The sequence below is a fragment of the Perkinsus marinus genome (genome assembly GCF_000006405.1).
Source record: "Perkinsus marinus ATCC 50983 genomic scaffold scf_1104296976042, whole genome shotgun sequence".
Taxonomy (NCBI): Eukaryota; Perkinsozoa; order Perkinsida; family Perkinsidae; genus Perkinsus; species Perkinsus marinus.
Genome location: NW_003200547.1, coordinates 44,880 through 56,925, shown reverse-complemented (window position 1 = coordinate 56,925; position 12,046 = coordinate 44,880). Strand labels below are relative to the sequence as shown.

General features: G+C 47.7%; 3 protein-coding genes across 3 annotated transcripts; 2 read left to right on the top strand and 1 right to left on the bottom strand.

Moving 5' to 3' along the window:
- Positions 1-657: 657 nt before the first annotated feature.
- Pmar_PMAR028399 (hypothetical protein) lies at positions 658-2,338 on the top strand (the record flags this gene model as incomplete). The annotated part of the gene is made up of 1 exon (XM_002764829.1): positions 658-2,338. The coding sequence occupies exon 1, from the start codon at positions 683-685 to the stop codon at positions 2,336-2,338; it is 1,656 nt and encodes a 551-aa protein (XP_002764875.1). The 5' UTR covers positions 658-682.
- A 3,629-nt stretch (positions 2,339-5,967) lies between these two features.
- Pmar_PMAR028398 (hypothetical protein) lies at positions 5,968-7,602 on the top strand (the record flags this gene model as incomplete). The annotated part of the gene is made up of 1 exon (XM_002764828.1): positions 5,968-7,602. One exon carries the CDS (start codon positions 5,968-5,970, stop codon positions 7,600-7,602), a length of 1,635 nt encoding a protein of 544 aa, XP_002764874.1.
- A 3,773-nt stretch (positions 7,603-11,375) lies between these two features.
- On the bottom strand, positions 11,376-11,714 carry Pmar_PMAR028397 (hypothetical protein; the record flags this gene model as incomplete). The annotated part of the gene is made up of 1 exon (XM_002764827.1): positions 11,376-11,714. The coding sequence occupies one exon, from the start codon at positions 11,712-11,714 to the stop codon at positions 11,376-11,378; it is 339 nt and encodes a 112-aa protein (XP_002764873.1).
- Between the last annotated feature and the right edge of the window lie 332 nt (positions 11,715-12,046).

Below are 12,046 nucleotides of genomic sequence, written 5' to 3'. Positions count from 1 at the left end.
CTGTTGTCCTTGATAAAACTTGATATCTACGCATAGAAGTGGCACATAGTGTGCCACTGTATGCCATAGATGTTGCGCAGTTGGGCAACAGCGCAATCGTAGCGCAATCAATGTTATAGGTTATCATTCATGACTTATAACATTGATTGCCCTGGGCAATTTGCCCATACAGTGCACGATGGCGGGCATCACTATGCAGGACGGCAACAACTTACTCAATACTGATGTCCCTTCAGTCTGAAGGGCCCCTTCAAAAGGGGAGCTCGACTCGACGCCCTCGACATAGGAACTTCCTGTCCCTGAGAGATAGTCGCTGCAGAGAGGCGTCAGGTTGAGGCTGACATTGATTCACTCTCACATCCGATTCGGTTGACCCGAATATCATACCTTAGGCACATATTTGTCATATCAGTGTTAATGTTCTACTTTCGCGGTTGTTAAACCTAAGGTTGTAGCCAGTCCCTCCTCCCACGAATAGTCCGCGTGAATATTGTGTGCGTGAAAACGCTTAGCACGTGTGTCCTGTTCGGAAGTAAGCTTCGGAGGGTCCATTAACGAGGAATTTTCTTCGGATATCGTAGTGCCACTCGAGTAAGTACATAGTGACGCCCTTGAGTAAGCCCTGGTTAGATTCGACCTTGAGTCAAGAGATACCATAGTTCGTGTTGGTATTCCCCTCACCATGTTGTCCAAAGTCTCCTGTTTGATCCTGCCTTTGATAGGCGTTCAAGCTGGTTTCGGCGAGGGAAATGTGCGTATGCACATTACTACCAAGAAGTACTGTAATCTCGGCCTCGTTGACGCCAATGGCAACCCGGCTCCGTGCGGTGTCTCATTGGCTGAAGGAACCTCCGGGCTCACCTTGCCTGGTATGGAGAATGGTGTTCATACTACCAGGGAGGATGTGATCATCGCTAAAGACGGCCAATTGTCGGTTCAAGCCTCTCCTGCCCTTCCCTACACCTTCCTTATGTCGATCAAATCCCCCGACCACCAAGTTGTCAAGAAGCTCTTCAACCGCCAATCTTCCATTGTATCCATTGTGGAAGCGGCTGAGGACACCCTCGAGGAGGCTACCATTGGTGGGACTCTGGCCGACGGAGGGTGGGTTCCTCAAGAGTCCGATGATGCTTCGTTGGATAAGTGGATACTGTACGCACCCCGGGATATGGATCCTATCACCGGCGCTAACTATACTGCTATTTACCAAGCCGGTCTTTCCCCTGATGCTTGGATCCTATACACTGAGAAGAGCAACGAGAAACCGAATAAGCTTCTTGCTGTCAACACCTTCTCGAACTCCCGGGTTTTCCAAGAGTCGGTTTTTGATAAGATCGAGTCTCTCAAAGATGACCTAACAGTCGCTGGGGCCATGCAGACTGTGTATGACAACTATCAAATTGATGGTGATCGTCGTCTAACCGCTGGAGATGATATGGAGGCCCCTCATGTCGATGTTGACATGATTTATGCTCCATTCGTTTCCGAGAAGACCCGTCAGTTTTTCTCTGAGGACCGTGATCTTGATTGGATGAGTGAACGTAGACTGAGGTCTTCTGAAGGCTTCAAGGGTATCAGCTACTTCACCATCGAGAAGGGCTCAGCTGCCGACAAGTATTTCCATGCAACAACTCACCGTGCTCTGGCCAAAATTCGAGTACACGTCAAGTTCGAGTACCCCAAGGGTTGTGTCGCAGCTGGTGGGAAGCAAGAAAAGAAGTACTGCATCTGTGTCTCTCTGGACGCTTCTGTGGGCCCATCTTTTAACCCATCTATAACCCTGGGAGCCAAAGTGAATATCCTAGACATTCATGATGCTACCAAAGACGCCCATCTATCTATTGGCGTTACCCTGAAGAAGGACGAGGGGAGCATATTGAGTCTTACCATCGATGCGGGTGGATGTGCGCTGGTCTTCCAGTATGGTCAATCCGAGGGAGTTCACCTCGCGATATCCGTATGCATGACCAGTAAAGATCCGGCTAAGAAGAGGGTAGATGGTGGGTTCGAAGGAGAGATTGCAATCACCGTCCACTTCATTGTCCACGTACCTTATGCTGGTGACGTCATAAACTGGGCCATCAACGCCAAGATTAATTGCACTGCTGCCCCCAAGGACGACCTCACTGCATACGGTGTTATTGGTACCTCTGTGAGTGCTGAAGTGGCATACGCCGCCGTGAGCCTCGACATCAAGGCCAACACGGTCGACCACGCATATAATAAGTGGCATTTCCTTTCGGGTGTCAATTTCCATGCTTGGGCCGGCGTGGGGAAGTTCAAGAAGCATTGGGACCATCGTTGGCAGCTCTTCGACGTTGGCCCTGTAATAATATGAGCCGTAGTTTTTTCTTCTACTTTTTAATAGCACAACTAGTTCGTTTTGAGATCATTTTAGTCGTTATTATTTCACCGACAAGGCCCATCACTCCTGTTATACATAACTCGATACCCTTTTTTTCCGGATGTTTCGGAGGTTAGCCATCTGTGATGGCTTATCTCGGCAACATTGGTCTCAATTTCGGCCGATTAGAGGCTTTTTTCTCCAAGCTTTAGCTAACGATCCCCGAACGAGATGCGGAAATACCCTCAGGGTGACCATTTCATCGCATTTTAAGGATCAGAGTTGATCGGAGTAGATATTGGGGAAGCAAATGATTGAACTTTACACCCCTATTGTAATCAGAATTTCGTAAGCAGACAAACGCCATTCTGACTTGAGCTTCCGCGACTTCATTCTTGAAATAAGGATAGGTCGACAGGGCCCTCAGGAGTTTATCACGCCCCACCTGTCACGCAGTACCAATCAGCTCGACACCTTCAAGCTGAGGATATAGCATACGCTCTCTGGCAAGGAAGTCAGACCATGTTTGACGGCCCTTAGGCGCGAAATCACACCACCTGCGAAAAATGTCCGAAGTATCTTCGACCTCGAACTCTTCAGTGTCCCGTTTGCTGGCATCCGCAAGAACCTTGTTGCATTCTGATAACCATCGACCTAAGGCGGTAGCCATCTTTTGCTCCTCCACCTTATTGCTCTCCTCGGCCAGCTCAATGGTTTTCCAGGCCATTAGGTTGCTATGCTTGGCCAGGCAACATTCCTAAACCCTCCTGGAAATTGTGCCACAATTATTGTGCCACATGTGACGTAGCTGGGGAGCACGAAAGTCAAAGGGGAAGCCAGTTGGCTCAAACGAGAACAGCTGCTGTTCAACAGCACTGGACCTTCCGCCATGAAGATTCCGTTCATTCCCCTCCCCGTGGAATACCCCAACCCTTGCAATAGGTCTCGAAAGGATATACCTGCTTGCCCGAAAGCAGTCCCAGACCCCCAGTCTGGCTATAGGGAACGAACTGGCCAAAACCGAGCAAGGTAATCACGGCTGGGTGTGGATCCTCCAAGAGCCCAAATGACTTTTTTGAGAGGTATTCATCATCATCGCGTCGAGGATCGACCGTCGAGCATCGACTTCGGCGCCCATGGTGGCGTCGTCCAAGAACGAGAACCTTTTTTATTATCGGATGATGCACCATATGCTCTATCGTCCTCTTCCATCCACGCGTTTCACACAAGCCTTTTTCGGGCAGCCCTTCCTAGTGGAGGGGCGCTCGATAGCAATATCACCTTTCTGGCTTATCGATTCGGGACAATGTTACGCAATTCAAGCCGGGATTTTACTTCGATCAAGCTGTTCGCAGAGCTCGATCGTTTGTAAGACTACACCTTTTCCCGTGCAAGTTTGACAAGTGAGCAGACAAGAATGACAATGTTATCATCAAGAGTGACAATGAGAATCCAAGTTTGTCACTTTTCTATCTTGTAACAACCAACATTGACAATGAGAATCCAAGTTTGTCACAATCGAAATTTGTTGCAATCAAGATTGACAATGAGAATCCAAGTTTGTCACTTTTATATTTTGTAGCAACCAAGTTTGACAGTGAGAATTCATGTTTGACACTGGCAGAATATATTACAATCAAGAATGACAATATTCCACACGAGTTTGACAATACGCACACAAGTTTGACAATACACATCCAAGTTTGACATTGAAGTGATCAAAGCCTATATCAAGGAGAAGCTGAGTGAGAGGGACCCGATAACAGATAGGCGTAGAGCTGAAGAGCAACACATGTTCTTATACCCGTACCGGGAAGATATGCTGCGAGGAATGTGTGATGATGCTATGTAAAAGCTTACCACTGACAAGATAGGAGCCGTGTATAGGCTGTCGGATACTTGGGAACAAAGGGAGTCAAGGGGTGGCTTTTTGAATTCTTTCGATGTCATCTCAAGTTTACATAGAGCTCTCGATGACTCGGGAGCCTCCTTACTATGTAATGCGTGTGATTTTTCAAGTGGGCAATCAGTTTAAACCGTATGTCAACATATCGAGTCGAAGTGTCAAACTTGGACGTGTATTGTCAAACTTGTGTGCGTATTGTCAAACTCGTGTGGAATATTGTCATTCTTGATTGTAATATATTTTGCCGGTGTCAAACATGAATTCTCATTGTCAATCTTGGTTGCTACAAAATAGAAAAGTGACAAACTTGGATTTTTATTGTCAATCTTGATTGTAACATATCTCGATTATGACATACTTGAATTCTCAAAGTCAAACTTGATTGTAACAGAATTGAATTGTGACATACTTGGATTCTCATTGTCACTCTTGATAGTGACATTGTCATTCTTGTCCGCTCACTTGTCAAACTTGCACGGGAAAAGGTGTAGTCGATCTTGTTTCTATTCAGAGTGGAGAACCATTAACCATCGTACCAGTACCAATAAGCCACAATAAGTTAACAAGGAGCTGCTACCAGAAAAGATGTGGACGGATCCACTCGAAGTCGTGATCGGGTCGTCGATTGATACTATAGGTAGTCGATTCTAGTGACTCTGGCAACACAATCCCAAAGGTAGATACGGGTATAGGATAATACTTAGCTGCGGTCGACAAGGCTGGCAGGGGTGCCAACAGTAATCCTCAAAAGAATCCCTCGAAAGACTCTGAATGCAATCGATCGTTAAACGATCATCGTTTGACGCATGCACACTTTAGCTACGGATAAGGCTCTCGCGCTCGCCTTATACTGTCTACTGTATTCCGCACAGGCAGGGCCGCACAGGCGGACGACAAAAAAAAGGTAGCTGACAATGGCCGAACGGAGTCGATTTACATATAGCACAAATTCACGTAGCGAAGCTCGTTGTTATAGGCTCATATGATGATGTATCGGAGCCATTGCCGTCGACTAGTTGAGCACGAGGCGTGGGTGGGACCTGTTGTCCTTGATAAAACTTGACATCTACGCATAAAAGTGGCACATAGTGTGCCACCTGTATGCCATAGATGTTGCGCAGTTAGGCAACAGCGCAATTGTAGCGCAATCAATGTTATAGGTTATCATTCATGACTTATAACATTGATTGCCCATACAGTGCACGATGGCGGGCATCGGTTACTCACAGTGTAGGACGACAACAAACTACTCAATACTGATGGCCCTTCAGTCTGAAGGGCCCCTTCAGAAGGGGAGCTCGACTCGAGGCCCTCGACATAGAAACTTCCTGTCCCTGAGAGACAGTCGCTGCAGGGAGGCGTCAAGTTGAGGCTGACGTCGATTCACTCTCACATCCAATTCGGTTGACCCGAATATCATACCTTAGCCACATATTTGTCATGTTAGTGTTAATGTTCTACTTTCGCGGTTGTTAAACCTAGGGTTTTACCCAGTCCCTCCTCCCATGAATAGTCCGCGTGAATATTGTGTGCGTGAAAACGCTTAGCACGTGTGTCCTGTTCGGAAGTAAGCTTCGGAGGGTCCATTAACGAAGAATTTTCTTCGGATACCGTAGTGCCACTCGAGTAAGTACATAGTCATGCCCTTGAGTAAGCCCTGGTTAGATTCGACCTTGAGTCAAGAGATACCATAGTTCGTGTTCGTATTCCCCTCACCATGTTGTCCAAAGTCTCCTGTTTGATCCTGCCTTTGATAGGCGTTCAAGCTGGTTTCGGCGAGGGAAATGTGCGTATGCACATTACTACCAAGAAGTACTGTAATCTCGGCCTCGTCGACGCTAATGGCAACCCGGCTCCGTGCGGTATCTCTTTGGCTGAAGGAACCTCCGGGCTCACCTTGCCTGGTATGGAGAATGGTGTTCATACTACCAGGGAGGATGTGATCATCGCTAAAGACGGCCAATTGTCGGTTCAAGCCTCTCCTGCCCTTCCCTACACCTTCCTTATGTCGATCAAATCCCCCGATCACCAAGTTGTCAAGAAGCTCTTCAACCGCCAATCTTCCATTGTATCCATTGTGGAAGCGGCTGAGGACACCCTCGAGGAGACTACCATTGGTGGGACTCTGGCCGACGGAGGGTGGGTTCCTCAAAAGTCCGATGATGCTTCGTTGGATAAGTGGATACTGTACGCACCCCGGGATATAGATCCTATTACCGGCGCTAACTATACTGCTATTTACCAAGCCGGTCTTGCCCCTGATGCTTGGATCCTATACACTGAGAAGAACAACGAGAAACCGAATAAGCTTTTTGCTGTCAACACCTTCTCGAACTCCCGGGTTTTCCAAGAGTCGGTTTTTGATAAGATCGAGCCTCTCAAAGATGATCTAACAGTCGCTGGGGCCATGCAGACTGTGTATGACAACTATCAAATTGATGGTGATCGTCGTCTAACCGCTGGAGATGATATGGAGGCCCCTCATGTCGATGTTGACATGATTTATGCTCCATTCGTTTCCGAGAAGACCCGTCAGTTTTTCTCTGAGGACCGTGATCTTGATTGGATGAGTAAACGTAGACTGAGGTCTTTTGAAGGCTTCAAGGGTATCAGCTACTTCACCATCGAGAAGGGCTCAGCTGCCGACAAGTATTTCCATGCAACAACTCACCGTGCTCTGGCGGAAGTTGTCAAGTTCGAGTACCCTAAGGGTTGTGTCGCAGCTGGTGGGAAGCAAGAGAAGAAGTACTGCATCTCTGTCTCTCTGGACGCTTCTTTAGACCCATCTATAACCCTGGGAGCCAAAGTGAATATCCTAGACATTCATGATGCTACCAAAGACGCCCATCTATCTATTGGCGTTACCCTGAAGAAGGACGAGGGGAGCATATTGAGTCTTACCATCGATGCGGGTGGATGCGCGCTGGTCTTCCAGTACGGTCAATCCGACGGAGTTCACCTCGCGATATCCGTATGCATGACCGGTAAATTGCCGGCTAAGAAGAGGGTAGATGGTGGGTTCGAAGGAGAGATTGCAATCACCGTCCACTTCATTGTCCACGTACCTTATGCTGGTGACGTCATAAACTGGGACATCAACGCCAAGATTAATTGCACTGCTGCCCCCAAGGACGACCTCACTGCATACGGTGTTATTGGTACCTCTGTGAGTGCTAGAGTGGCATACGCCGCCGTGAGCCTCGATATCAAGGCCAACACTGTCGATCACGCATATAATAAGTGGCATTTCCTTTCGGGTGTCAATTTCCATGCTTGGGCCGGCGTTTGGAAGTTAAAGAAGCATTGGGACCATCGTTGGCAGCTCTACGACGTTGGCCCTGTAACTATATGAGCTGTAGTTTTTTCTTCTACTTTTTACTAGCACAGCTACTAGTTCATCTTAACAATGTTAAGACGAACTAATAAAGATGTTAAGTTAACATCTTTATTAATCGTTATTATTTCACCCCATGGGCCCATCATTCCTGTTGTACATAACTTGATACCTTTTTTCCGAATGTTTCGGAGGTTGGCCATCTGTGATGGCTTATCTTGGCAACATTGGTCTCAATTTCGGCCGATTAGAGGCCTTTTTCTCCAAGCTTTAGCTAACGATTCTCGAACGAGATGCGAAAATACCCTCAGGGTGATCATTTCATCGCATTTCAAGGATCAGAGCTGATCTGAGTAGATATTGGGGAAGTAAATTACAGGCCCTTTGATTGAACTTTACATCCTTATTGTGATCAGAATTTCGTAAACAGCCAAACGCGGTTCTGACTTGAGCTTCCGCGACTTCATTCTTGAAATAGGGATAGGCCGACAGGGCCCTCAGGAGTTTATCACGCCCCACCTGTCACGCAGACCAATCAGCTCGACTCCTTCAAGCTGATCATATAGCATACGCTCTTGGCAAGGAAGTCAGACCATGTTTGACGGCTCGTAGGCGCGAAATCACACCACCTGCAAAAAATCTCCGGAGTATCTTTGAAGTATCTTTGCCCGCAAGTATCTTGTTGCATTCTGATAACCATCGACCTAAGGCGGTAGCCATCTTCTGCTCCTCCACCTTATTGCCCTCCTCAGCCAGGTCAATGGTTTTCCAGGCCATTAGGTTGCTATGCTTGGCCAGGCAACATCCCTAAACCCTCCTGGAAATTGTGCCACAATTATTGTGGCACATGTGACGTAGCTGGGGAGCATGAAAGTCAAAGGGGAAGCCAGTTGGCTCAGACGAGAAGAGCACTGGACCTTCCGCCATAAAGACTCAGTTCATTCCCCTCCCCGTGGAATACCCAACCCTTGCAATAGGTCTCGAAAGGATATACCTGCTTGCCCGAAAGCAGTCCCAGACCCCTAGTCTGGTTATAGGGAACGAACTGGCCAAAACCGAGCAAGGTAATCACGGCTTGGTGTGGATCCTCCAAGAGCGCCGCTCTTGGAGCGGCTCTTGGAGAGCCTCAATTACTTTTTTGAGAGGTATTCATCATCATCGGGTCGAGGATCGACCGTCGAGCATCGACTTCGGCGCCCATGATGGCGTCGTCCAAGAACGAGAACCTTTTTTATTCTCGGATGATGCACCATATGCTCCATTGTCCTCTTCTATCCACGCGTTTCACACAAGCCTTTTCGGGCAGCCCTTCCTAGTGGAGGGGCGCTCGATAGCAATATCACCTTTCTGGCTTATCGATTCGTGACAATGTTACGCAATTCAAGCCGGGATTTTACTTCGATCAAGCTGTTCGCAGAGCTCGATCGTTTGTAAGACTAGTCGATCTTGTTTCTATTCAGAGTGGGAATAGACACACATAGTCAACTACATGTGTCTGTGACAATACGGAAATTTTCGAGAATCATCTACCCGAGGACAAGGGAGCCTCCTAACGTGGCCCCTCTTTAGGTTATTAGTGAGCTTCTACCGCGGAGGTCTTCGTGATAAGCTGTACTCCATTCGCCGACGACGATTATCGTGACAATGGTTCTTCTATGTTCATCGATTATGTATTCTATGTGGCATTTCACAATTCGGTGACCAGTCGAAATTGGAGTGTTGCTTATCTGCGCTTTGTGTTATTTAGTGGTCCTGCAGTATAACTAAGGTGGCCTTGAGGAAGGAACGCTAGGCCAAACGCTGACTCATCGGAAAAGGATATTTGACGCCGTCAAGTTGACGGCAGATGATCAGCATACCCAATAACTGGATAAGTCTCTATAATTGGATTCTAACTTCGAGTTCTCAAATCGTGTGTGGATCATAGAATCGATTCACGGAGTGGACAGGTACTTTCTCATTTTGCATTGCAGCCTTGGCGATCGCCGGCATTGACTAGGTAACGGATAAAGTTTATCCGATAAACGCTATCAATGCCTGAAGCCTTTTGTACATCCCGAATATTGACAGGCCTAACTCAAGGCTCTGGTGGATACAACGATACATAATTCATCACTGCTGATCAGAGACTCCCGCCCCTTATGCAAGAAGGAATCAGTAGATTGACGGAAGTCTTCTGAACCCCGAGGACGCAGTGGAAATGACGATGGGACTACAACATAGAAACAACATGTGACACGGAATCAACGGATGAATGAACTTTCTATTATGTTCCCACACAGAGCTCAATTCTATTCATAGATGTGTATATTCTCGGTGACACATTAGCCTCAGTAACCGAAGTTCAGCACGTTGTGACACAGGCCAACGACCTTACCATATCTACTCTCTCGGTAACTTGATGCTCTCTATCTGATCTCATGACTGCTGACTGAGTTGCTGTCGAGAAGGTCTTCGTCGATCCTGTACTCCGAGGCAATTGCGCATTCTCAGGTCCGCCATCCATCGTGATTCTTTTAGACTCTAAAAGAATCACAATGGTTTACAACCTGGCTCTAAAATTTAGAGCCGTGACCTCCTCAGTGCACGAGATTCCTCCCAACAACGATGGGGCCTGTCGCTTATCTATATCAAATTCTTCTTCACTCGAATCTATATCTAGATATCCCTTCCAAGGCGGCATTGCTCCCCCGTGAGAACTCCTCGAGGCATAGTCCTCATCATTGTGAGCGCATCGCGAGCACCGTCTGGTTTTATCCCGTATGATGCACTCTTGGAGTTCCTCGAATAGTTCGTCACGCAATGCTTCAAGCTCGCTTGTCATCTTCACCAGCATACCATCCCGAATCGACTGACCGTGTGCAGCCATACGGGATTGAGGGGAAGACGCTTCAATGGGAAGGGGAGCTTTGAGACGAATCTACAGACGCAATTGAGTGAGACACTGCAGAATGCACTCTCTCTATTGCCGAACCCCCTCGCATTCGATGTACGCTCTTCGAGTTTCTTCTTAGCCCTGTCCAGCGTCAAGCAAGCACGCGTCAGCGAGCGATGACTAGCTCTAGTGACAGGGCCCCGCATTTCATTCTGAAGGAGTGACCGTGAATGGCCCGTTGCCTTGCATATTCACTTCGATCGTGACTATTCTTTGTTGTGCTATTCTCAGCTCCTCGGTCTCTCTATGAAAAGCTTCTGCCCAGGGCTTGGCGAAGTTGCTACTGGTATGAAAGGCCATGAGCTCGTCTGCTATCCTCTCGAGTGATCCCCCGCTCAAGCTGGTATCCTTTAGGGAAACTTTGGTAGGGCTGCATTTGCATGCATATGCGGCGGGCTTACAGCTCATATATGTTTGAAGCGGAATGGTATCTACCTTCCACAGTATATATACGTCATGATGAGTTCAGCTCTAGTGATGGTTGATTATCTCGCTTCCGAGACAAACGGAAGATTATACTGCTCTTGCTCCATCCTCGCTGTTTGGTCGCTGAAGATTGCAGGCCTGGAACATCTCTCGGAAGGGGGAATGCCCTCACCCTTTTCTAATTTAGTCGTGGAGTGTTTTACATTGGACGATTCTGCCGAAGGATTGGCAGGTTGTGATGTGGGAGTCCCTTGTATCACAATCATTGGAACCTGCCCACCACACCTTTCCGGTGAAGCTATACTATGCAATAGGGTGGTGGGGCAGTCCCACCGGTCCGACGGACCGACTGGACCCAAAGCAGTGAGTGGCAGCAATAACGCAGCCGTTATGAAGTATTATACTGTTGCGAGGAGTATGTTGTAAATCGTTACTGTTGTGAAGCGTATGTTACATCATCAGGGTCTTTGATACTTTTGATTTCCTCATTATCCTCCTCAATAACAACAACAGTGATGTCTTCTTCACCTCCCTCTCCATCGTCTTCTTCCTCATGAGCAGAAGTATCCTTCCATAGACGCAGACGAGCAGCAGTGAGACCGCATGCCAGAACAACCAACACTGCGCACAATGCAATACCGAATTTGGTGCTGGCCAGAGCTAATATCCTGAACAGACCTTCAAAGTTCCGAACAGGGTTCTTCAACCGTTTCGGTGCGAATTGCATCTCAGTTACAAAGCAGTGCAAAATATGAGCTCTCATCTTCATGCTTGGAATCTATTTTACTAACCGTAACGAGTCTTATTCGAGCAAGACAGGACGTAGCGAGAGAGGCGCGGCTCCGTGAATCTTCAAGGAGATTCCGCCGCCGAATACAAATCTCGCCAACTCCGACCGCCAAGGTCCATTCAATATCCAAGCGTGATGAATACATCACTCCATCGCATTTTAAAAACGGGGTATCTCATGATGAGGTGCGATATAAGTGCACACGGCGGAGAGTTTTCCCACGACTCACCCATCATCGTCACCTCCACCATGAAGACTAGTTCCTTTTCGGTTATCAGCTGCGGGCATCGACCACCATAGTGTTTCCTCTT